The 24,372-nt window shown below is 36.4% G+C and overlaps 1 protein-coding gene across 4 annotated transcripts in view; it reads left to right on the forward strand.

Annotated features, from left to right (window-relative positions):
* Positions 1-24,372, forward strand: part of TMEM232 (transmembrane protein 232) — a 114,221-nt gene that overhangs the window by 55,322 nt on the left and 34,527 nt on the right. For all 4 annotated transcript variants that reach the window (XR_005559400.1, XM_039365309.1, XM_039365310.1 and 1 more), the window contains 2 exons: positions 5,716-5,894; positions 19,520-19,761. Coding sequence is in view for 3 of the 4 variants with exons in the window: in XM_039365309.1 (XP_039221243.1) it covers positions 5,716-5,894; positions 19,520-19,761 (421 nt within the window). In the remaining variant the exon portion in view is untranslated. The remainder of the gene's footprint in view (positions 1-5,715; positions 5,895-19,519; positions 19,762-24,372) is intronic.

Consider the following 24,372-nt stretch of genomic DNA (forward strand, 5'->3'; position numbering starts at 1 on the left):
AGAAGCAAAGAAATTCATTTTAACACCCTTTGTACTTTCCCCCAGGCATCTCACAGCTGCTGGAAGTTGGAAATCTGGTATTTTATATTTGTTGCTTCAGCAATTAATTAGGAATCTTATTCCCCAGCTATTGTACTGCAGTGTTATTGTTACTATTACTCCTTGTATTCTTTTTAAAATGTAAACTATTACCTATTTAGCAAAACATCTGATCAAATGCTGTCTGTAAACAGGACTGTGCCCTGTGATTAATTCAGTTACTTATCATTGTAAGTAGGTGTGCAGCTAAAACATACCCATGTTTCCTCCAAAATGAGTCTTATTAAAAGGATTTACAATTTAGGTAAATATGTGCAGCAGGAATGGACAACTGCAGTTCCAATAATCCTTAACTATTACTCATGCTGGCTTGGGCTGATTGAGGCTCTTGTTCAACATTAGAGAGTCACACTGCTTATTTCCATGTAAAATTGCAAGTTTACAGCTTGATACCATGGATTGATTTGCACTTCCTGCTTGCCTTGCCTGAGGATTTTCCATTTTGGAAGAGCAGGAGTGAATTTCATCATCTTTAGACCAGCCCTAGGCTGTTGGGAAGGTGACCCCCACCTGTGATTTCTTTGTCCTCATTAAAGTAATGTTTTCTCCTTTCTGCCTGCCGTGCTTCATTGTATTTTACACAGTAGTTTCAGTTCAAATGGTCGGTATATGCTTTGGAGAGCAGTCCCTATAGTCACTGTTTCCTGCCTCCAGTGGCCATTTCAGGCTGGAATGCCTATCCTGAATGCCTGGATCTTTCTTGTGGTATGTGTATGTGATGTGTTTGTGTCTATGCGTGCTTGTGTGTGTGTTCAATGGTAGAATAATGAAATGCTGCCTGTTTCTTTTAACTGAGTTATATTGATATTGACAAGGCTTTTGTCAAGTTTTCCCTTCCAGTCCAAGTGACAGGAAGAACTGTAAAACTGTTTTTGAAACTGGCATTTGCTCTCCTGGCATGGATGAGAGGAGAAAAGAAACAAGGAATCTATAGTTGAGGGCCATGTTAACTGTGCTCTGAGCAGAATTTTGTAATCAGAGTGGAAGGAAGGACTGAAATGTAGGAATAATTTCTTAAACTGGTTTAAATCTCTGCCAGTTTACACACAGGAGACAACTAGCTGAAGGCTATGGTGCAGAAAAGCCCTTTATATGTTTACTAAAAAACAGGGGGAAAAAAAGCAGTGAAGCACATTATCTAAGCATGTACCCTGTAAATCACAGGTATGCTCCTTTCTGTTGTAAGGGACAAGCTAACCCAGTAACTAAACAGCTTTCATGTAGCCTAGGCAAAATGATCAGGAGAGAAGTTGATAATTAGTTCCCACTTCTTGTTGCCAAGATGATTACATTGATATGTTCATGAAATCACCCAGAGTTGAGCTCAACAAAGAAGACTGTGTATCAATTTTCTAGGTACAAATGACAATTAGCTTACCATACCCTTCACTTTAGCAGAGCAACAGCCAACATGCAAAAAGATTGGACCTTCCTTCCTTCCTTCCTTCCTTCCTTCCTTCCTTCCTTCCTTCCTTCCTTCCTTCCTTCCTTCCTTCCTTCCCTCCCTCCCTCCCTCCCTCCCTCCCTCCTTCCTTCCTTCCTTCCTTCCTTCCTTTTGTATGCGATAGGAGATGAAGTGATCTTTCTTTGCACAGGCTACCAGAAGTAATAATCACTGATTAGTTTGACTTTGCTTCTGAAAGGATAGAGAATGAAAGTATGAAAAGCTCCTAATTGCTGGATGATTATCTAGAATTCCTGCAATAGAAATGAAGGGAGGCAAAAAAATTCTAAGAATCTAAGGATCATTCTTCAAATATGCATTATGTTAAAGAGAATGATTAATTTATGCTACCTCAAGGTATGGAAATAGCTACTAGTTATGAAGACTTAGAAGAATAATGAACATTTAATAGAGGACAAAATTGTTCATGGTTGTAAATCATCACGGGACTTTCCGACACTGCCATAGTATTTATAGGAAACATTCTTGTGTCTCCACATTCTGTTTATGGATTTTCACTCTGACATTTGGTTGATAAGATTGGACAAGGTAAGCTCATTGCAGAAATCTCTGGGTTTTCATAGAGCCTGGCGCCCCTTTCCTCTCCACTATCTAATACCCAAACTTTTCAGCTATTTATGGGAAGAGGGGCTCACTTGTTTGTCCTCCTGGGAAGGGATGGGGGGGGGGGTCCTTAATTCAGCCCCTGTAGTTCACTGAATTGCTTTCTTAATGGCAACAGCACTGTGTCTCTTGCCTTTATCCAGGACAATAGTGAGCAAAGAAGCAAAACCACTTGGTGCATGAAGGCAGCACAACTGCAGTTGCACTGCTGAAACAAGTCAAATGTTCACTGAAGATTATGCTTCATCTAGCTATTAAACAAATCAATCTTTTCCTTGTACAAGGCACTGACGCTACCTACAACAGCAGCAACTAGCACTGCCCTCCTGTAAAAACAGCAATCTTTGTTGATGCGTGACAAAGTGGTTCGGTGTGGGGAGGCTACTGTTTGCCTCTGTCCCATTTTGAAGATGGGAGGAAGGCAAGTTGGTGAGGCTATGAAAGAACTTAGTGACAGAAGTGAGGGAAAAATAATAATCGCTTTCATATAAGGCATTTTTAACGTTGATGAGGCATTGCTGGCATTCAGATGGTAATGGAATTAAAATTATAGAATGTTGTGTCTGTTGAGGACTAATCAATTTATTATGGCATACACTTTTGTGGACTATAGAGCTCTGTAATGAATTTGTATTAATTTTTAAAATGCCACATGACTCTTGGCTACTTTTGCTGCAACAGATTAATGAAGTTAAGTCATTGCATATTAGACATGTAGTGTTGGCTTCACACAGAACATTTAGCAATGCTCATTGAACAAGCAAGGTATTTAGATCAGTGCTTACACCAGTGCTTCTCAACCTTGGCTAATTTAAGAAGTATGGATTTCAACTCCCAGAATACCCAAACCAATTGGCCATGAGGCTGGGGAATTCTAGGAATTGATGTTCACACATCATCATCATCATCATCATCAAGTTGGAAGGGACCTTGGAGGTCATCAAGTCCAACCTCTGCTCAGGCAGGAAACCCTACACCATTTCGGACAAATGGCTGTCCAGTCTCTTCTTAAAAACTTCCAGTTTTGGAGCATTCACCACTTCTGGAGGCAGGTTGTTCCATTGGTTAATTGTACTAACTGTCAGGAAGTTTCTTCTTAGTTCTAGGTTGCTTCTCTCCTTGATTAGTTTCCATTCGTTGCTTCTTGTCCTGCCCTCAGGCGCTTTGGAGAATAACTTGACTCCCTCTTCTTTGTGGAAGCCCCTGAGATTTTGGAATACTGCTATCATGTCCCCCCTCGTCCTTCTCTTTGTTAAACTAGACATACCCAATTCTAGCAACCGTTCCTCATGTGTTTTAGCCTCCAGTCCTCTAATCATCTTTGTTGCTCTTCTCTGTACTCTTTCTAGAGTCTCAGCATCTTTTTTACATCATGGTGACCAAAACTGGATGCAGTATTCCAAGTGTGGCATTACCAAGGCATTTAAAGTGGTATTAATACTTCACATGATTCTATCCCTCTGTTAATGCAGCCCAGCACTGAGTTGGCTTTTTTTGGCAGCTGCAGCACACTGCTGGCTCATATTTAACTGATTGTCCACTAGGACTCCAAGATCCCTCTCACAGTTACTACTATTGAGCAAGGTACCCCCTATACTATACCTGTACATTTGGGTTTTCTTGCCTAAATGTAGAACCTTTTTTCACCATTGAATTTCATTTTGTTAGATAGTGCCCAGTTTTCACGTCTGTATCTTAAACCTGTCTTCTGGAGTGTTGGCTATTCATGCCAGCTTGGTGTCATCCACAAATTTGATGAGTTCCCCAACTATCCCCTCGTCCAAATCGTTGATGAAGATGTTGAAGAGCACTGGGCCTAGAACATAAACAAATCTCAGCAACACTCCTCTGTAGTATTAATTATTTCAGAAGTGTGTAACTGACCTTTTCATTGTACTGGTAGTGCTTAGATGATTTACAACAATGTACAATTATAAAACAAATCATGAACGCTAGAAAATACAGTAGAATTATTAGTTTACTTCCATGCAGTTTCATTTCATTGCTTCTTGATCAGCACAGCAGTAGGATTACTCATGAATTGCTTCTTAATTGCACCTTAATTAGTGTAATTGGTGAAACAGTTTTATTTTGCAGTACAATGAAAAGAAAAAAAAATAGAAATAAATAATCCTTGTGGAACTGAGTGAGTGGGAATCATGAAGATATTATTAATCACTCTATAGAAATGCTGCTGTTCTGAACTGGAAGCAATAAGAATCAGAAACCCAAAGAAAAATGTTAATAAGCAAAAGCCAGACAATCATAAATACCTTCAGTTGTTCTTTGAAAGTCAACATTTGATAAGCCAGCACTGTCATTTTGTTGGCTTATTTTTTAAAATCTGATTTATTGAACAATAGCAGTAGATAAACACTAGTGTGCAGCTGTTAATGATATAATCTGTATTCTGTTTAAAGAATGTGTTCCAAACTAAGTATCTAAACTGGAAGCAGCTACAGAGGAACTGCTCTTACTTTTACTCCTGCGATAATTTGGCCAGGCCAATGGTGAAAGTCAAGGGGGAGGGAAGTAGGGTGACGTAAGCAACATCATAGTGTAAGTCATGCCACTGTTTCATTGAAAGCTGGGACTTTCAGCCTAATGTTTGAAAGACTCAGGTTGGAATTAGGAAAGTTTGTTAAAGAATTGCTGACACAGAAAATTGCAGCTGCAATGAGTGTAACAGTGGTGGAACATTACTGCCTAGCAAAGAAAGTTACAAGAAAGTTACAAGTTAGAAGGACACGTTAGAAGGATACTAGCTAATGCACATAGATTATATAAACTTTGGTAACCTCTTGCTTATTATAATAGTAAAAGACACATCCCTTTTTCATAAGAAAGCTTATTTACATAAATATGTGATGTATGAAGGAGGAGGGTAAAGTAGAAGCAACCAATCAAAAGAAACATGTGTCAAGGAACCAATGACTGATTCTTAGGGTGTTAACTTCCTTAATCATAGCTATATAAAATTTGTATTTGTCCATTGTTCGGGGTCTTGGCTCCTTTAGCTGCTGAGACCCTTTTCCTGGAGTACTCCAATAAAAGAAGCTAAAAATGCCATTTCTCGTGTCTGGTGGTCTTTATTGACTTTGGTGCCAGGCTAGAACCCATTTTGGGTTTAACATGTTGAGATGTTGCTTTTGACAAAAGCCTGTAAATGCCTCTGGCTGAGGCTTACCTTTGCTGGCAACTCTTTCAAAAATTGTAACATTCACTGAACTATTCTTTGTTAGCAGAATACAACCATTTGTGGTCTAGGAAGATGGTTGCTAGGATGCTAATACCAAAGGCTCGGTGCCTACAGAAGTACCTTTTAAAAACATTAGCAGCCTAACTGAATTACATACATGGTAAAATGTTTTCCATAATTGTTTAAAGGACTGTGACAAGCCTAAATTTGGCCTGAGGCTTGTAGAGGTGTCAGCGTTCTGCCTTTGAAGCAGAATTCTAGACTATGTGGATCTCTTGATTTGATCAGGAAAACATTTCTCATATTTTGAGCAGTCATGTTATGGTACCCTGGTCTACCATTATTTCAGATAACGATCCCTTCTGGGTTATACGTTATGGTGTGATCTACAATCTTGTTATCCTGCGTAGTGAACTCTCAGGAGATGTGAATCGAGAAGGATTAAGAAATGCTGTCTGGCGAACTTTACAAAAACAAAAGGGTGCTGAAAAGGATAGTCGAGTCCTGGATGCAGCAAAAGTAGCAGAGGTAAGCTTGAAATTTAATAGATGATTTAAATCATTGTTCAAATAATGTTATTACTTTTAACAGCTCTTTTAGGATTCAAGAAATATTACAGAAACAACCATAACCAACTTGTCATTATTATTAGATTTTCCATGTAATACTACTGTCTCCTACTTTCCATACCACAATCTTGTGAATTGGATTACGCTGACAGGAGTCTGGCTCAAAGTCACCCAGCTGGCTTTCATGTCTAAGGGAGGCTGAGAACTCACAGTCGTCTTGTTTCTAGATCAACCCCTTAACTACTACACCAAACTTAGCTGGCATTCCTTCATATCTCAGCAGCTTTTAAGGCTGCTTATTTACTTGTTTCACAGCTTTCGTAACTCACCCCAATCTGTACATTCTCAACAGAATGCAACAAAGCAAAAATGTTTGATTTCCTTTCCTAAACGTAGCTTTCACTTATTTCTATTAAATGTCTTTTTATTTTTTCAGCCAATGTCCCTAACTTCTTTTTGAATTTTGTATTTGTTTTATAGGGCACATGGCTAAGAGTGATTTCCTACTTTGCTTTTCACTGGAATAGGATGTAGCTACAAAAACAGCCCCTACTATAACAAGAAGGTGAAAGTGTGAGAATATAGGGAAATGTTATCACTGTATTCCTGTTTTCTAAAATTTCTGGATTAGCTGCTATGAAAATAACCAGTTCTCATCTTTTGATTGGGCTATGTTTCCTTCTGTGAGATAGGCACAGGGCTTTTTTTTGTCATAGAACGCTCAGAAGGGAGTTCTGGCACCTTTTTGGGATGGAACCTTGTAGGGTAGGCAAGGTGGATTGTATGATGTGTGTGAGTCATACAAAAAAAGCACTGGATAACATATCACTTTCCATAATTACATATCTCTCTCTCCTGACCCCCAGTATAAATCACATTCCTGTGTCCTATAGTTTCAGGAAAGCGACAATAGTTTTTAAACTGCTCATAAACATAAAAGCTTATAGTGCAAATGTAGCTTTGATTTAAATATTTTAGCAAGTGGCAGCACTTGAGCAGAGTTGGATTTAGTGAATTTGGACTGAAGACCACCAGGATATAACAGGTATAAACTAGAATGAGCATATTATACAGGCATTCTTGACTTATGACTGTAATAGAACCTGATCATTTTGGTTACGAGTTGTAGTAGTCATTAAACGAGGCACTATGTAGTTGCCCTGCTTGATTAGCACAATCCCTGCTCTCCCCATTACACTTGTGAAGTGGAACATGGAATACCTCAGGGATGGGAGAGACCTTGGATGGCCTGGCACAGATTCAGACCTGCAACCGCAGCACCTATTCAGCACACATGTGCCTTGTCCCGGATCTCCCAGGGCCTAGCTCTCCCCCTGAAGATATCCTGTGCTTTGCTTCCTGCTGGCTGGGTCCCCCACCTTGGACTTCCTCCGCTCCTGTCACACATTGGGCCACTTATCTTTTCCAAAGATTGCCTTTGGGAAAGAGAAGCAGCCAATCTTCTGTGTGGCCTTCCTCCTTCCCAGGAGCAGGCCTCCATTTCTGGGAGCAGCAGAGGCTATTTCATGCCATTCCAAATGGCAATTGTGACTGCTCTGAAAAGGTTGAAGAACGGAGTATTTGCAAATCATTTATTTCGCCCCAAAGCGGTGACCTTTTTCATAAAATACAGATAGATGTATGTATCCAAAGTCTGAATAGTAAAGCTGAGATGAGATATTAAAGGATAATCAAAATATTTTAATTATTATTTTTCCTACCTTTGGTTTTTCTTAGTGAAGAAATAAAGAGAAGGCAAGTAAACAAACAAAAGAGCATACAAACAGTGAAGTGTACATTTTAAAAATATCCAAAGCAGTACACAGCATTCATATGGAATGAATACTGGGCTATGAACAATGTAAGCATTGTCTAAAAATATTTCAGAGTATAAAAAGAATGGGGAAGTATGTTACATACAAAAGTATGCATATCTGGACTTTTTCCATGAGCTTTCTCAGTACTTTTTAGTCACTGGAATCAGCAATGGTTAAATTGTTTTGAACAATCAAGTCACCTGATAGGTGTATAGCCATATAATTGAACAAACAAACAAGTGTATGCCGTTTGAAATATTAAAAAATAGGCATGTGAAAAAAGACAAGCATAATTGACCTACTATATATTGCTTATTGTTTGCTATCTATAAAAGATTATATCTATATATCTATATACTCACTGGAGAAGGGCCTAATGCTGGGAAAGATTGAGGGCAATAGAAGAATGGGATGACAGAGAATGAGATGGCTGGATGGAGTCACTGAAGCAGTAGGTGTGAACTTAAATGGACTCCAGAAGATGGTAGAGGACAGGAAGACCTGGAGGAACATTGTCCATGGGGTTGCGATGGGTCGGACACGACTTCGCAATTAACAACAACAACAACAACAAATATATCTATATCTTAAAGCTAGGTCAGAGTAGTTGAGAAGAAACAGGCAGAAATAAAATATATGTTAGCATTTCACAAAATGTCATGTAAGGGTAACACAATACTTATGTAAAGGCTGTGGGAGTAGCATATCATTTCCAAACAGAGCAATATTTCTCTCTCACAAGGACAAAAAATGTTGTATATAATGTATCTGGGCATTAAATGTCAGGCAGCTTGAAAGAATGTGTTTCCTTTTGAAAGCAGACCTTATTTTTCATAGAATTAAATGACATTGGAGAAAAGCAATTTACAATTCCAACAGATAAGGAAGATAAATTTGTTATAATCAGCAAAATGTAATTATACATTAAACATTCTGCCTCTTCTTATTATTTTAGGAAATTAGATAAGAAAGTCTGATTTACTTTGACAGAAGGGAAACAGGATATTTAAATGTAGCTTTAGAGATCATAGAGATGTTTGCCTGCTGATCACTCTACCGTAGATATTCCTATATAAGCACCCTGTCTGTATATTTGAATAAATGCAAACTATGAACCAAAATTCTATTTATACAATGTAGGCTCATCCAGTGGTGGGATTCAAATATGTGAACAACTGGTTCTCTGTGTGGATGCTGCTTCCGGAAGTCCATTCCGGTTCTGCCAAACTGGTGCGAAGTGGCTGAATCCCACCATTGGGCTCATCTCTGAAAAAGAAGGGAATAGCTTATTTGGGTCAGTGGGGCAATTAACCTTCAGCCACTTAAGCTCTAGCAAGTTAAATTTAGCACAATAGATCCAGCCATGCATAGGGTTAAATTCATTTTATCCAGTCAGACATACTGTGAAACACTTAATCCAGCCAATTAGCCTTACATGGCTAGGCATCCAAGAATGGGAATGCTTGAAAAAACAATCTTCCATGGTAAAAGTCACTACTAAGGCGTGGCAGCAGAGAACACACTTTTCTATATGCCGGTAAGTTGCACTAACTGGATTTTTCTTTGTCCCTCAATGTGATTTGAAATTTCATTTATTGTTATTTTAGTTACAATGGTAAAACCAAATAGGTTTTTGTATTTGTAACTAGGAAAGCAAAAATAGAAAAAATAAAAAACTTTAAAACAATTAAAAATGATGTAAGATAAAGAAAAATATGTAAATGTCATTTTAGATCTTCATCACAACAAGTGAAAACAAATTTGAAAACTCTTTATCTCTATAAGGTTACAAATATCTTTTCTTCCCACAATATCTATATGCTCAGCCATAAATCATAAACTTTTCAAGCCTTATGTCAACAAAAGATCTATAAAAGATCTACCAGAGCTTCATAAAACATATTTTATTTAACCTTGATAAAATCAACCAACTTACATTCTTTCCTTTTATTTCTAACAATCTTCACTTTTCATTCATTCAGATGTTGTAGGATTTGGCCTTTCTTCAATTTTTCTTTTTTCCATTACAAAGGATTTTTGAGGCTTTAACTAGTTTCTTTTGTAAATCCAGTAAAAGTTATTGTTTAAGTCATTCTTCTCATCTATCATTTGCATTTCTACTTTGATTTTCAATACTTTAACCAATTTAAATCTGCATCAGATTTAACCTCTTTTGGACATAGTCTGTCCATAAAAGCAGATACCATTACTCACATTTCTGACATTATAGATGTTAATGCCTTGCCCTATTCCAGTGATTGCAAACCTTTTAGAGACTGAGTGCCCAAACTGCAACCCAAAACCCACTTATGCATCATCGAGTGCCAGGTGGGTGTGGCCCATTGGGTGGCCGTGGCCAATTGGGTGGGCATGGCTGCAGTGGGAATGGCAGACTGGGTGGGACTAAAAAGTTCAATCAATCAATTCCAACCTTGCAAGATCTTTTTTTTCCCCCACGAGAAGTTGAAATTGATTGATTGAACCTCTTTTTCTTTTTTGCACACGGCGGCAGAGGCCTAAAGCGAAAAGGTTTTATAAAACCCAGCTGAAGACCTAGGACTGGGGCAATGGTGCGCGTGCCCACAGAGAGGGCTCTGAGTGCTGCCTCTGGCACCTGTGCCATAGGTTTGCCACCACTGCCCTATTCTTTGAAAATTTCATTAAGTATTTTAAAAGTTCTAATATTTTGTGTCATTTTGTAAATCTTTATACTAACCATAAAACAAAGGCAAGGTCTGTTTGGAATTTTTCATCCGCTCTACTGTCCAATTTCTGAAATCATAACATTTCAAAATCCTATAGTAAACATCTAAGGGTTCCCAATTTGTCTGGACTCTTAATTCATGCATAACTCTCTTATCAAAATCATATTCAGCCTTTTGCTGTTTATTTCAAATTCTTTAAATTCTTATAATTAATGTTTCTTTTGTTTAAGAAGGAAGGTAGACTCACCAGGTGGCTTTTCAAATATGTCACTCCGAAGATCTCTAACAGCCTTAGAATAGTAAATAAGCAATTTCTGAAAGTGATTAGAAAGTAACTCAATGTCTTTTAAAAGGCTTCAGAGCTCTTATGAGTATGATGTTTAACCCTTTGTTTCCCAGTGCTTAAACCAACAAGAGACTGTGTCCTGTGGTCCTTTGTGAGAAACAGCCGCCAGGAGCACAAATGGGTGATCTTCTGTTCTTTTCTTGTCTGAAGAGTCTAGAGTCTTGTCTATTCTCCAGTTCTTCAGTCTTTGCCTTGATCTTTTTCTCTACTCTCTGCAGAGACATGTTTATTTCACCATGCCTCCCAGATTTTTTTTTAAATTGGAAAAAACAGGCTCTTTTAATACATTGTGGCTGGGATTTGGGGGAATTATAAACCCAGAAAAACTAGAAGTGTTCTTCTAATTTTTCCAAATCACTATCTTAATAAGAGTGGAAAGAAGCAGTGTTTTCTCTCTGCAGGGCAATCCAATATGGGATCATATTGCATATTGTATATACTATTGCATAGTATATGTATACAATAACTATTTTTTAAAATTTTTTAAATTTTTTAAATTTTCTTTTCAAGTTTTATTTGAGACTTCTTAGTCTAGAACAGGGGTGTCAAACTGCCGGCCTGTGGGTTGGATGCGCCACACGGAAGCTGCGCCCACCCCATTGCTGGCAATGGCAAAACAGTCCCAATATGTCGCACAACGTCACGTGATGTCACGAGTTTAACATGTCTGGTCTAGAACTAACTAGAACAGTGTTTCTCGGCCTCAGCAACCTTAAGTTATGTGTTGACATAAGCTATGACAACTCCCAAAATTTCCCAGCCAACAAGCTGAAGTTGGTTCACACAGCTTAAAGTTGCTGAAGTTGAGAAACTCTGACCTAGAAAATGTATTACTAGCATCTATAGAATATAGTTGAAATGGGCTTTAATTACATCCTAATTAATACAGAACAGATCTTGATTGCCTTTCATGTAACACAGATGAAAGTACCTGAAAACTTTCTCAAAAAAGTTGTCTTTTTTTGAAGCTGACATATCACATTTTCTCTTTTTCATTTTATAAAGCTTATTTTCCAGCCTCTGATTCATCTTTTTTGTACTCATTTGAACCACTTTCTTTGAGTTTCTTCAAAATGTGACCCCCAGAATTAAACATAATACTTTGCATGTAGAATATAGTGGAATTACTGCATCCAAAGTCACTATTAAGCTTGGAAGAAGCACTAAGAGGATGGCATCTTCTTAACGCTCCATGAAATTACCATCATCAACCATGCACATTGCATATTAAAAGGTTTGACTGAAAGCAGCCTGAAAATTACTTTAGGATTTCAGCCTGTTTTAAGTGTTGTGTTATTGAACTCAAACTCAGAAACCGCAAACTAAGATTGTTAATTATTGGAGTGAGTTGTCTATAAACACATCTTTATCTGATTGTTAAATACAGTCAGGACCACTAAGTATGAAGAGACAAGGTTGATTGGAGTGGGGAACAATGTCTTCTGGCTGCCTGCTTGTATCTTTGCCAGTATTTTTTTTTAAAACATACAGTTTCCTCTTTTCTTTCACTGTTACTGTCTGCCACCTATTGTTTTTTTTTCCATTGTTGCCTCTGTATTCTTGCTGCTACCACTCTCAGTCCCATTTATTTCTTCTGCTTTCTGCATACAAAAGAAAATAAAAGGTCAGAATTATAGGTGCCATTACATTTCAGGAGTTCCTGTTACTGATGCTTTGGTAAAGTACACAGGGACACAACAGGCCATTTTACTTTTTCAAAAAATCTGTGCTTGGTTTCTTTTACATCCCAATGAACTACATCTTTAAAATTTTGCACAGTAGAGAGTAACTTTATTACTGGATTGCTGATTGAGTTTTCTTAATGTTTTTGATCAGATTAGCTGTAATTCATGAAAAATGTAAAATCTGAAAATATAATTTGTGAACCAAGGTCCTTTCATACAATCAGTTTATAAGAGAATAAGGGAGCGGTTGTGACTCATTTCCTGTAAGGAATATAGACAGCTATTTCTTAAGTAAAATGATCCTCTTGTAGAAGCCTAATTTTCCCTGCAGCCATGACATGACATTTGGAAAGGCTTTTTGTGAGCTAAGACAACATAGATGCATCCGGTCTTTTAATGAATCCTTTCCTCTCAGCACACTGGAAGACTTAATAAAGAAATATGATTTCTTATTGGTCAATTTGCCTGAGACATGAGCCAAGACTAAAATCAGGTCTGTAAATTCTTTGACATGTAGTGAAATGGCTCTTAAATAATAACATGAATATAATTTTTCCTTGCTAATTTTTCTAATGGCTGTTTATTTTTTGATATAGTTTATTCTCTCTAAGAGTGCCTTAGAAACAGGATCAGGGGCCATAGGCATACATGGGATATAAAATATGGCTGTTGTCATCATCGCTATGGGCTCATTTATAACTGAATATTTTATTGTTGGGAAGATGTAAATGACATTGGCATATTTAAAATATCAATTTGTCCTCTGATTGGAGGATATGATTCCTTGAATGTTGACCTCAAAGAACATTTAAATACATGTATATATATGTTACTTGCAAATGTTAAGAGGAAGATTTGTATTTTATATTTTGATATTGATATCCAGAAGAAAATATCTTGGCTTTGAGATAATCGTTAAAGCAAACTCAGATTTGTATAAACTGATAATTCATAAACATGTAGTAACATAGAAACTCTATCCTATTTAATACCATCCCATTCTAATGTTGTGAAACCATAAATAGTAGTACCTTACCATATAGAATCAAATAATTCTGAATACCACAGAACTACACCCCTAAGTAGTATAGCAATAAGCTCTGAAAAGAGAGAACAATATGTGCTTCAGCATCACTCATTTGTAAAAAAAAATAGAGATGTAATAGATAGATAATGGATACAGGGTCTCTCAGAAGTTTAGCTGTAAAGATATGACTAATTTCACACTAGTTAAGTACAAGGGATTATTGGAAACTTTGGAATTACTCCAGAAACGATCTGAGCAAGCAGTATGAAATACCATGTAGGATCATGCTTAAAGTATGCTGTCTGGCTTGGAAGAGGCTGGGACCGCTTCCATCTGAAGGATGGTTGAGAGACTATAAAAAGAAAGCTGTAGAATGTTACCTTTCATGTTCTCCTTACACAACTAGTTATCTATTCTACCTTTGCTTAGAAACCTGAAATATTGTAGAACTTTCATGATCATGCAATCTTAGGCATGAATCTGTTGATACAAAACTCCAGTCTAGAGAAAATCTTGGAGGTTGGCCATCTGAGATAGTGGGAGAAAAATATATTCTGCTTCATAGAAACTGGCATTTGGTCACTTTCTCAATTAAAAAATAATGGAAAAAATGTTACTGAGAGGGATTTAGATTTTTCCTTTTAAATACCAGAAGGACAATCCTCTGAACAAGCATAATGCTCTGTTTGCCTGAATCCAGCTATAGAAGTGGGAATGAGTCAGGATGGATTATCTTTGAGTTGATTCTGGCTGAGCTAATCACAGAGAAATGAAGGTTAGCAAAGAATAAAATAACAAGTGTGGTAGTGCTCTGTGTAAAAATTAGGCCTTTCCCCAAAGAATAATCCAGTACATTGGATCACTTAAAATGCAAATACACCAATCTTATCACAACTAAATATATTGCATTTTTTAAATTCTAATCATTCTTATGGACAGACTGTTATTGTTGCCATAATATTTTGCACAATTAGAAGGCTGAGACTGGTATAGCATGTACTGGGAACACATTATGCTAGATATTTAAGGCTTTCCTTGGTTTCTTATAATGTGCCATGTCTCTTGAAGATGTTGCTTTTCTTTCTTAAGCTGCTTATAAAACTCTGAAAACATTATATAAAGACTCTTCGTGCTATTTTTCTTCCTATATATTCCACTGTAATTGCTAAGATCACCCATACTTTTTCCTATAGATCCATAGTTTCCAAACTGTGCTTGCTATTGGGGGTACTGCAGCAAACTTGCAGGAGGCTGCAGGATATTTCAAACTTTTTAAGCAAAGACACAGCAATATTTGACACTTGTTGGTACTGTATGAACTACTTGTTTGAGGTGGTTCACAAAGCTGACCTAGGGGCACCAGGTAAAAATAGGGTGCTAAAAATTGATAAAGTTTGAGAACCTCTGCTACAGATTATTTAGATCTGAATAATAGCATTTTAATACAGTTATTTTTCAGTAGACTCCTAAGGGGGTCTTGGGAAACCCTAATGGTTCTTGGATTATAGTTTGAGAAATACTGCTATTAAACATCTTTATGATGTTTAATTTGTTTTCTTCTTGAATGTGTCAGAAAATTATACCTTGATTGTTTTGGCAATTTGCCATTAAATTTCATTAACATACTTTCAGTGCATTTTAGGATCTGTAAAAATTTCTAACATGTCTTCAAGTCAATGTCTTTCTATGTTTTTTTTTTCAATTTCAATGTCTTCAAATTTCAATTTTCAAACTTCAAGGTCTTCAAAGTGCAACTGACTTTTGAATAAGAAAAACAAATTAGGGTCTTAGTTTGGGTAGTTAGGGTTGTCACTTACCGGTTTTTGAACATATTTGGGGGGGAGAAGCGAGGAACATTACTATCTATTTTGAACTTAGTCACAATAGTTTGAGTTAGTAATGATTCCTGGGAAACTTGGAATAACAACTTGGCTTTTGTGAGCAGTCCTAAAGCATCTGGTGGAAACTGAAGAAGAATCATGTCTAAGTGCTTTCTGTCATCTACCTCACAATATACAAAACACTGAGATAAAGTGTTGGGTTTTTTTTTTTCAAAAAAGATCTCTCACTTCTTATCTGTGACAGTTCTTTTTTGACCTTCTCTTTCTGGTTATTATAGAGAGACTCCTTTTTAAGTAAATCCTTTTACTTTTATTCCCCCTGCCTATTTCTCATTCTCTCTCTTGGTGTGGTCACTGCTGAATTGAGCACAAAAGAACAAAAGCTATAATGAATACTGGTGGAAAATGAGCTCATCTCAAGGATTTTTTTTCCCCCCAAGTGATTTTTCCCATAATTTGAGAGTGGCTGTTCAAGAAATCCTATCATTATAGAATAATACTCAATGGCAGATGCTGCTTCCCTCAGTCACAGCTTTGATGCCAATAGTATTGTATGCCATTTTCACTCTTGGATTCACTCTTGGGGGTTACCGCATGGTACAGTGGAGTTTATTTTGGCCACAGAGCAGACAGCAGAAGCATTCTGGCCTAGTTTCTTTACATAAGGAATGTCTCTAGTTGCCATGTTTTTGCCTACTTCTCTAGAACACCATCTGTGAATTTTCTATTCTCACAACAATTCTATCTATTTTCTATGTGCAGAAATGATGCCATGTTCTCATTGTTTGGAGCCTTATTTGTGACTATAAGCTTCATTCTCTCTAATGTTAGAATGCCATATGCCATTCTTTGGAGTGGATATTCGAAAGCCTTGGCTGTCTAAGTTAAAATGTGAAGAACTGTAAAAAAAAAGTTAAATGAAGTGCATTTTTCTCTTTCTGAGAGAACTCTTTCATATGGGTATTGTCCCAGTTACAGTATTGTCACTTATAGTGTGGAAGAAATTCTGACTCTTAAATGATTTGGGAGATGGGACAGCATGACTGATTTCTCATACACTGAGCCTTCTGGGGAAATGGAGTCATCTAGAGTTGAATCCTAAATCCAGAGTATAACTAGTTTCATAACTTAAATTTCTAGAATCATAACTTAAATTTCCAGTCACAGAAATCATGTTAGTTATACTCATATTTTTCCCAGTGATAGCATATTGTTTGAGCCTGGAGCAGGGAAGACAGCTGGATCCAAAGTAATAAATGAGGAACAACTGGACATTCATCACACCATAAACTGTTCAATAAGACAAGAGTTTCTTTATAAAATATGACTTTGTTTATTTTTTTGTTTCTTATTCTGAAGAACAAGAATATGAATTAGCCACCAAGGACTAATTTGCCTATTTTTATAGTAAGTGATGTCTTATCACTTGTTTTTTTTTTTTTTTTTGTAAAACATTGTGTCAAATGTCATCTGGCAGAAGCTCTGACAGTGGTATATATTTTATGATAGCTGTGCAACATGTATGAATACAGTCTGAAAATTTGAAAAACGAGAGAAGAGGAATGTACCTGGGATTTGAATTGAGCAAGGTTGTCCACCTTAAATGGAACATGATGTAGATTACAGACTTTCTCAGCTTCTGGAAATAAAGAAATGAACTATTTTTAGATATCCAGTTTGGAAGTATGAATAAGTACCAAGAATTATGTCAAGCTTATTTCTATTTTTAGGCTAATCACATAACATTTGGAGAGAAAACAAAAAGGAGATAAAAGAGACCGTTTTTCTATTAACAAACCCAGAAGCAATTTTAAATGCTCTACTAAAAAGAATAGAAGACAAATCAAATAGGATTATCTAGTGCTAAGAGAAAGTGGATTCCAGAAAATACAATCTCTGATGTTCAACATTTCTCTTGTGCAAGATTTATTATTGAGTTGGTTATCATGCTATTGCAAGATAACCAACCCATCCCAAACTAATCCTCCTATATTTGAAAAGTATTGAAATCTGAAATAGTAGCATAACATAACTGTAATAATAAGTATGTTATACCAAAATAGAGATATTTTGTATTTAAAGATACTTGAAGTTTTTTTTAAAGCATTTCCTGTTCCACCTGTGTACTGTTATAAGGGCTAAAAGATTTAAAAGGAAGCCTAACTGACTCATAAAGGTTTTTTTTTAATGTATTAGTATAGTCATCAGTTATTTCTAGTATTTTAAACTCAGCTTGGAAGAAAAATCCATTGTCCTTATAAGAATAACAATGGAGCTGGTTAAAACACTGCATACACTTTGAAGTTAAAATGTTCAGCTATTGTAACCTAATAGGGTTTTGTCCAAAAAGTAAAAGCATCTTATTTAAAAATAAGGTATAAAATAAATAAGTAAATAGCATACAATAGTAAATAATTAAATAATGTATAATAAGCAAATAGTATAATAAGTAAATAGTATAATAAATAAATAGTATATAACAGTGAGTAAATAAAATAATTAAATCTCTATGGATTTTATTTAGAAAAAATATTGTCCAGATTACTACAGTGAATCCAGACAGTAATTCCAGATAAATACAGAGAAGTTCCCTTTATGCACTTGGTTGACGGAGTGTCTTTTTTTCCCCCTCTGTAAAGTAAATCAAAGCGATTTTATTGAATTCTGTGTATGCCCACTTACATCTTGACTTCAAAAAAAGAAATATTTCACAAAAAACAGCACATTGTACATATGCATTTCTCCCTCCCTCCCTCCTTCTCTCTCTCTCTCTCTCTCTCTCTCTGTACTTTAAGGAAAAAAACCCATTTCATCACAGTATAGTTAAGAGCATGATGAGATCACCTGCTTGCCTGCTCTGTGGCTTGTTCAGATGCAGATTGTTGAAAGAAAATTGGAAAGCCCATATTCTCTCTTCTTCTAATTCTCCATACTTAAACTGGGTCTGGCAGTCCCTTAAATGGTGGTCTATGCTCTGAGAAGAACGTTGTATGGCTATAATGTATCCTAACAGCAGCTTGATTAAGCTTCCTTAATTCTTGAGAGGTTAAGCACTTTTGCATATAACTGTTAGCATGCCCAGTCTCTGGAAATGGAAGTAGTAATTCCAAGGAGTAGATAAATAATTGCATCCAAATGAGTGCATAGACAGTGTAGAAAAACAACTGTGCCACACAATCCATGTCCACTTCTCAATTCATTCTAATGAGACATAAACTCTCCACATGGTTCTATTTAGACACATAAATCTCCCTTTTCCTGGATTCCCCAAATATGACCAAAGTGCAAACTTCATAGGAAAAAAACTGTGGCAGATAGAAATGAATCCTAATACAGAGCTTAATGGAAGACTGGAACTGACCACTCAGCATATAAAAAAAATGCCACAGTGTTAATCTCTGAACTACTTTAGTGCCTATTTTGATGTGAATTTTCATATATTGCTAACCTTTTATATTCTATATATTTTTGTTAACTACCTTGGTACTAGTCAGAACAGAAACAAAACAAATAAATCAAATATATGGATAAACATAGAAGCATAGCAACATCCTAAAATGTGTGCTGCCACCAGCACATAGGATGAGAAATATGAATTGCAATATTGACAAAATATCTCAAAATAGGTTATTTTAGAAATATTTTTGGGAAATTGTTGATTTGTGCTAAACCTCTTAATATTTCTATAAGTTTATAAATGATATCAACATTAGTATTTCAAATTAAGCTAAATCTGCTTGGGCTTCAAAGAACCAAAATAAGAAATAATATTGTACTTATCACCTACTACATGACATCTTTTGCATCCTTCCTGAATAAAGCATCATTAGTAAATTAAAATGATGTGTTTCCTTTAGGAAAGCCAGTATAGTGGTGAAGGCATTAGGTAGAAATTGTGAGACCATGAGCTCTGGTCCTGCTTTAGACACAAAGCCATCTGGGTAATCTTGGGCCACTCACTCTCTTTCAGCCTTAGAAAGAAGGCATTGGTAAGCTACTTTTGAAATCTTACTAGGAAAATTGCAGGCAGTTGCCAGGAGTCAACAGCGACTCAAAGGCATTAAAAAAAAATTCAAAATCTCCTTTGGTATTAGGTATATAGCTCAACTTGCCCAATAATTTCTTGTTTCAGGCAATAAATGGTATGTTTTTTTCCCCTCTAGGTTGAAACCAAAGGTCAAATAAAGACTTTCCTTTCATCAAAAGAGCCATCAAATTTTATCTATCTCTTGTCACCCCAGTGCATTGGTTGGAGAGTCACTACTGCCATGTGCCATCACTTCCTGCCACCCATTGGGCCTAATATCCCTTTGTCTCATCTGCCTAAGAGGAAGCCAGTATTATTGCCACATCAAAAATTGGAGCCAGTAGTTACAGAGAAGAAAAACAAACGCTTGTCTTTAAGGTATGAATTTCCTGGACCTACTTATTTAAGTATTTAATGTGTTTTGATATCCTTTTAATGCTTCTCATTTTCATCTTCCTCATAGCTTATAAGGTTTTGGAAGGAATATCTGGAAATTAATTAATAGATATTGATCAGAACTCTGGACGAAGTAGAGATTTGTCTACTTTGAATAAAGGCTCTTTTCTCTCTCTCTTGTTTCACCTTTCTGCATGATAACGAAATTTAAAACTGGTCTTTGAATAAAAAAAAACATCAGACATGGCAATATCTAAGATTAAAGCTTTTTAAATTTCTTTTGAGAATTCATTCAAGCAAGACAGTTTGATAAAAGGTAGTGATAATCCGAGAAAAATAAATGAGATACAGTATATTAATAATATATTTATGGCCTAATTCTGACCATATCTGTAGAAGAGATTCAAATACACGATTTTAATCCAAGGATTAAAATGTATGTTTTCATCTCAAGGATGATTATGTTAATGAATGTATTTATTCTTCCTGACTATCTCAGGAACATTCTCCCAGAACATTCTTGTGGTTCAGAACACATTTTTTTCTTGGAAAACTTGCATTTAATTATTTGATCATACTAACTAATTTGTTCACATTCATCCTCTATGCTCATCTTTCTTTCATCTCCTTTACTTTTCATTAAGTATTGACATTCAAACTGAAGCCCTTGAAGGATGTAGACCTGTCTATCTTTTTAGTCAGATTTATTGGCTCTCCCTAAATTAGTAATCAGAGCAAACAATTTGGCGGCAGGGTCTGTATTTTATAGAAACAAGGACAGCAGTTGATGGACCAATATTGTATTTATTTATTTTTAAGATTTATAAGACTGCCAAACTTTTGGTAGCAGACAACATAAACAAATAAATAATTAAAAAAGAAAAAAAATAACAATAAAAAATACAAAGTATACATGCAAAATGTAAAATATATGTCATTTAAAGGGGACAGGGGTGATGTCATTTAAAGGGGACAGGGGTGAGATTTCGGAGTTGTATGGTTTTGTGATTTTTGTTCCTATAGTTGTCTTGTACATTTGTAAAAAAAAAAATTCTTGCTTGAATATGGAAATCCCTTTAGTTTTTAATGACAGTATTTCTGATGTCTTTAGAAACCGTAAAAATAGATTCAGGAATTAGCTTAGTAATGAGTATAGGTTATACTTGCCCACAGATATAGCCTGCCGATTTCAAGGTGGATTACTTTTACATTTGATCTTAGAAGAGTGTGCTTAAGAACATATTACAAATCTGATGATGACCACATGAGAAAATTGGATAGAGGAATGTGAAAACTAGTCAGCAAAAATGTGAATCAATACACAATTGAAAGTGATTTAAAGAGACAGTTTGTTACATGATTTTGGCAGTGACTATGCTAAGAATTTTGGTGACAGCTTAGGAGAGAGCCTGGACACCTGTATTACATTATTAGGGTACACAAACAGCCTGTAAACTATATTTGTTCATCTCTGATTAAATTGATAATCCTATGGTAAGAACATCACTAGTGTTTTGCAATATTTTGAAGTCTCACATATCTTTGAAATGAAGACCACTTATTACAGGACAAATAGCAGTGTTCCAATGTTTAGGGGTTGCCATAAAGAAGAGGGAGTCAAACTATTCTCCAAAGCACCTGAAGGCAGGACAAGAAGCAACGGATGGAAACTAATCAAAAAAGAGAGAAGCAACCTACAACTAAGGAGAAATTTCCTGACAGTTAGAACAATTGATCAGTGGAACTACCTGTCTCCAGAAGTTGTGAATGCTCCTACACTGGAAGTTTCAAAAAAGAGAATGGACAACCATTTGTCTGAAACAGTATAGGATTTCCTGCCTGAGCAGGGGGTTGGACTAGAAGACTTCCAAGATCCCTTCCAACTGTGTTATTGTATTGTATCGTACTGTAAATATGAAAGTATTCTAGACTAAATTTTGCTTGCAATTAAGTAGTTCTTCATGTGAATATAAATCAAATCAATTGAAATGATACTAATACTGTCCAAATGTTGATTAGATAACATTATGCTATAGTCAAAATGGTCTGAGGTACAAATTTTGTTGATGGTAAAGCAATTCTATTGTCATTCTATACAGGTAGTCCTTGAGCTATGACTGCAAATGGGATTGAGATTACCATTGCAAAGTGATGAGGTCATAAAGCATGATGCCACATGATCACATTGGTTAGTGATGGCAATTCAGGTTGTTCTTTTAACCCAAGACATGTGAGCTATTAAGCAGGAAGTGGAGAAAGTTTCAGGTAAAGAGCAGGGGTGCTGCAGAAGGGACGGGAAAGGATTTCGTGTTCTGGCTTTAGCAAATAGGAAAAACATTCATGCAATTGGCAAGCTAATTGCAGGCATAATACAGGTGCTTGGGAGACAGTAGCATTTTGGGAACAATATGTTTGCAGCGAGGCTTGTAAGAACATCAGGAAGACTTGTCTGGAGAGATGTTTACAGCGAGGCTTGTAAGAACATCAGGAAGACTTGTCTGGTGACAGAGTGGAGTCAACTGAAGAGGAGTTGTAGAAACAAGAGAAAGCATGCACCTGTGCACAACTTACTAGTGGCTAAGGAGAAGGTATAATCCAACTAGACATTCTATAATCCAATACCTCACAAGAGCTTGAAAGTACCAAGAAATGAGCTAGAGACTTGAAGTGGTCAGTAACACTTCAACATCAACATGAAGCAGAAGTCAAGAACAAGAATTCACAAAGCCGGATGCCCAAGTTGCTTCTATTGTGGGAGATAGACTCTGCAGTTTACATCCTCTCACGGCTTAACATGCACAGGTGAGGCTTTCTTGCCCAGTGATTTCCAATAATTAGGAACTGGGCTTGCTTGAAGTCAGCATTTTGTGTTTGTTTGCATGGCACTTTGCCAGGGTGCAAGATTCCCAGGCTAGAAAGTTTGCCTTTCTTTTGGCACCCATGTTGGCCAAAAGAAAGATTAGTACTAGCTGAGGAAGGGCCTGAGAGGATATCAATATTGGATTTAGTTGCTGTTAAATCACTAGGTGCAGGACCCAGTGGGACCTGATCCATTTGCGTGTTGAAGCCTGGCTTTGAGACCATTGCAGAAGCCCAGTGCAGGCTGCATGTGATTGGGGGAGAAGGGTGCTGTGTGGAGTGAGTTTAGGAAGGCCAGGGAAGGAGGGCATTGGTGGGTGTGTGCATATGTGTGAGTACTGGGAAATCAGCTTTATTTGGGATAGTGATTCAATACTAATACTAGTACTAATACTAGTACTAGAACTAATAATAATGTTGGAAGGGACCTTGGAGGTCATCTAGTCCAACCCCCTGCTCAGGCAGGGAACCCTATATGCAAGTAAGTTTGCTTTATGTCCCGTTTTCTCTCCACTTAAGGTTCAGGATCATGTCATATCTGATGCATATTTGCTGCAGAGTTACCCCTAATACAATTTAAAAGCCCAGAGTGGAAAACTGTAGGCAGAGCTTTTGTTGTGAAATCGTTCATTCCCCTATTTAAAAGCAAAACATTACAATAAGCTATGTTTCTTTTTTTCTAAGAATGAAGTTATTAAAATATTTTGCTTCAAATTTTCTGCCTCTGGGACAGCATTTTGTTGGAATAATAAGAACACTAGTAGTAACGTACAACATTACTCACCATGCCATGTAATTTGACTTGGAATTCCTGAAGAACATTACAATATTGATTTTATTTGGATAGAGGGTAATTGAGAAGAGATTTCTGTTAATTATACTTAGGGAACTTAACAAGCATTATTGCAAAGTAGGAGCAAACATAGCAAGTTGTAATTAATCCAAAATACAATAATGCCCCCTTGAATCCAAAGATTCAACCAGAAGCTTCCTAGTTCTTTTGTATGGTTCTTAAAAGAAATACCTGATTTCTCTTCCCCCCACCCTGTGCAGACTGTAAACATGTTCTCTGTGGATTTCCTTGCCAAATTGCCTTTGTTCTAAATAGGAAATCCTATTCTAGAAGCTCAGATTAAATAGTATCCATCTTTATAAAACACTCTGTTTGATTCAGTAAATCCATAAAATGTATGCATGGAATAGCACATAGAAGAGAGGATGGGTAATGGGAAGGTTGCTTTATGTCTCATAGCAGTATTTCTCAAACTGTGTTCTGCAGAACATTATTACCAGTATCGCCAAACAACTTGAAAGGAATCTAATAGTTGATCCCAAGATTCAAAGAAGTTTGGTTCAATTGGGATCTATTCAGTTTCACTATTCAGACAAGTCCTCTATTCATGAGCAAAAGCCCCTTTCCTCAGCAGAAAAAAACAATTAAAAAAAATTAGTAAATAACTTTGCCTGAAAATTCACAGAAAATATGAGCCATTAAGTGAAAATAATAATAATAATAATAATAGTCCTGCTTTCTTTCCCATCAGCATAATTTTGTGAAAATATTCTTCAATACTCTGTAGGAATGGACTGAATATTCAATGTTTCAAAGACCTTAACAAATCTCTTCCCAAACACTCATGAAATATGCAGGCACAGCTCATAGATCCCTTTAAGATTTTTAATCATTGCAATCTTTAAGGAAAATAAAGAACATTAATTATCTAATTAGTCTTT

This window comes from Crotalus tigris, unplaced genomic scaffold (assembly GCF_016545835.1).
Source record: "Crotalus tigris isolate CLP2741 ecotype Arizona unplaced genomic scaffold, ASM1654583v1 scf7180000020032.448945, whole genome shotgun sequence".
In the NCBI taxonomy this organism is placed as follows: Eukaryota; Metazoa; Chordata; class Lepidosauria; order Squamata; family Viperidae; genus Crotalus; species Crotalus tigris.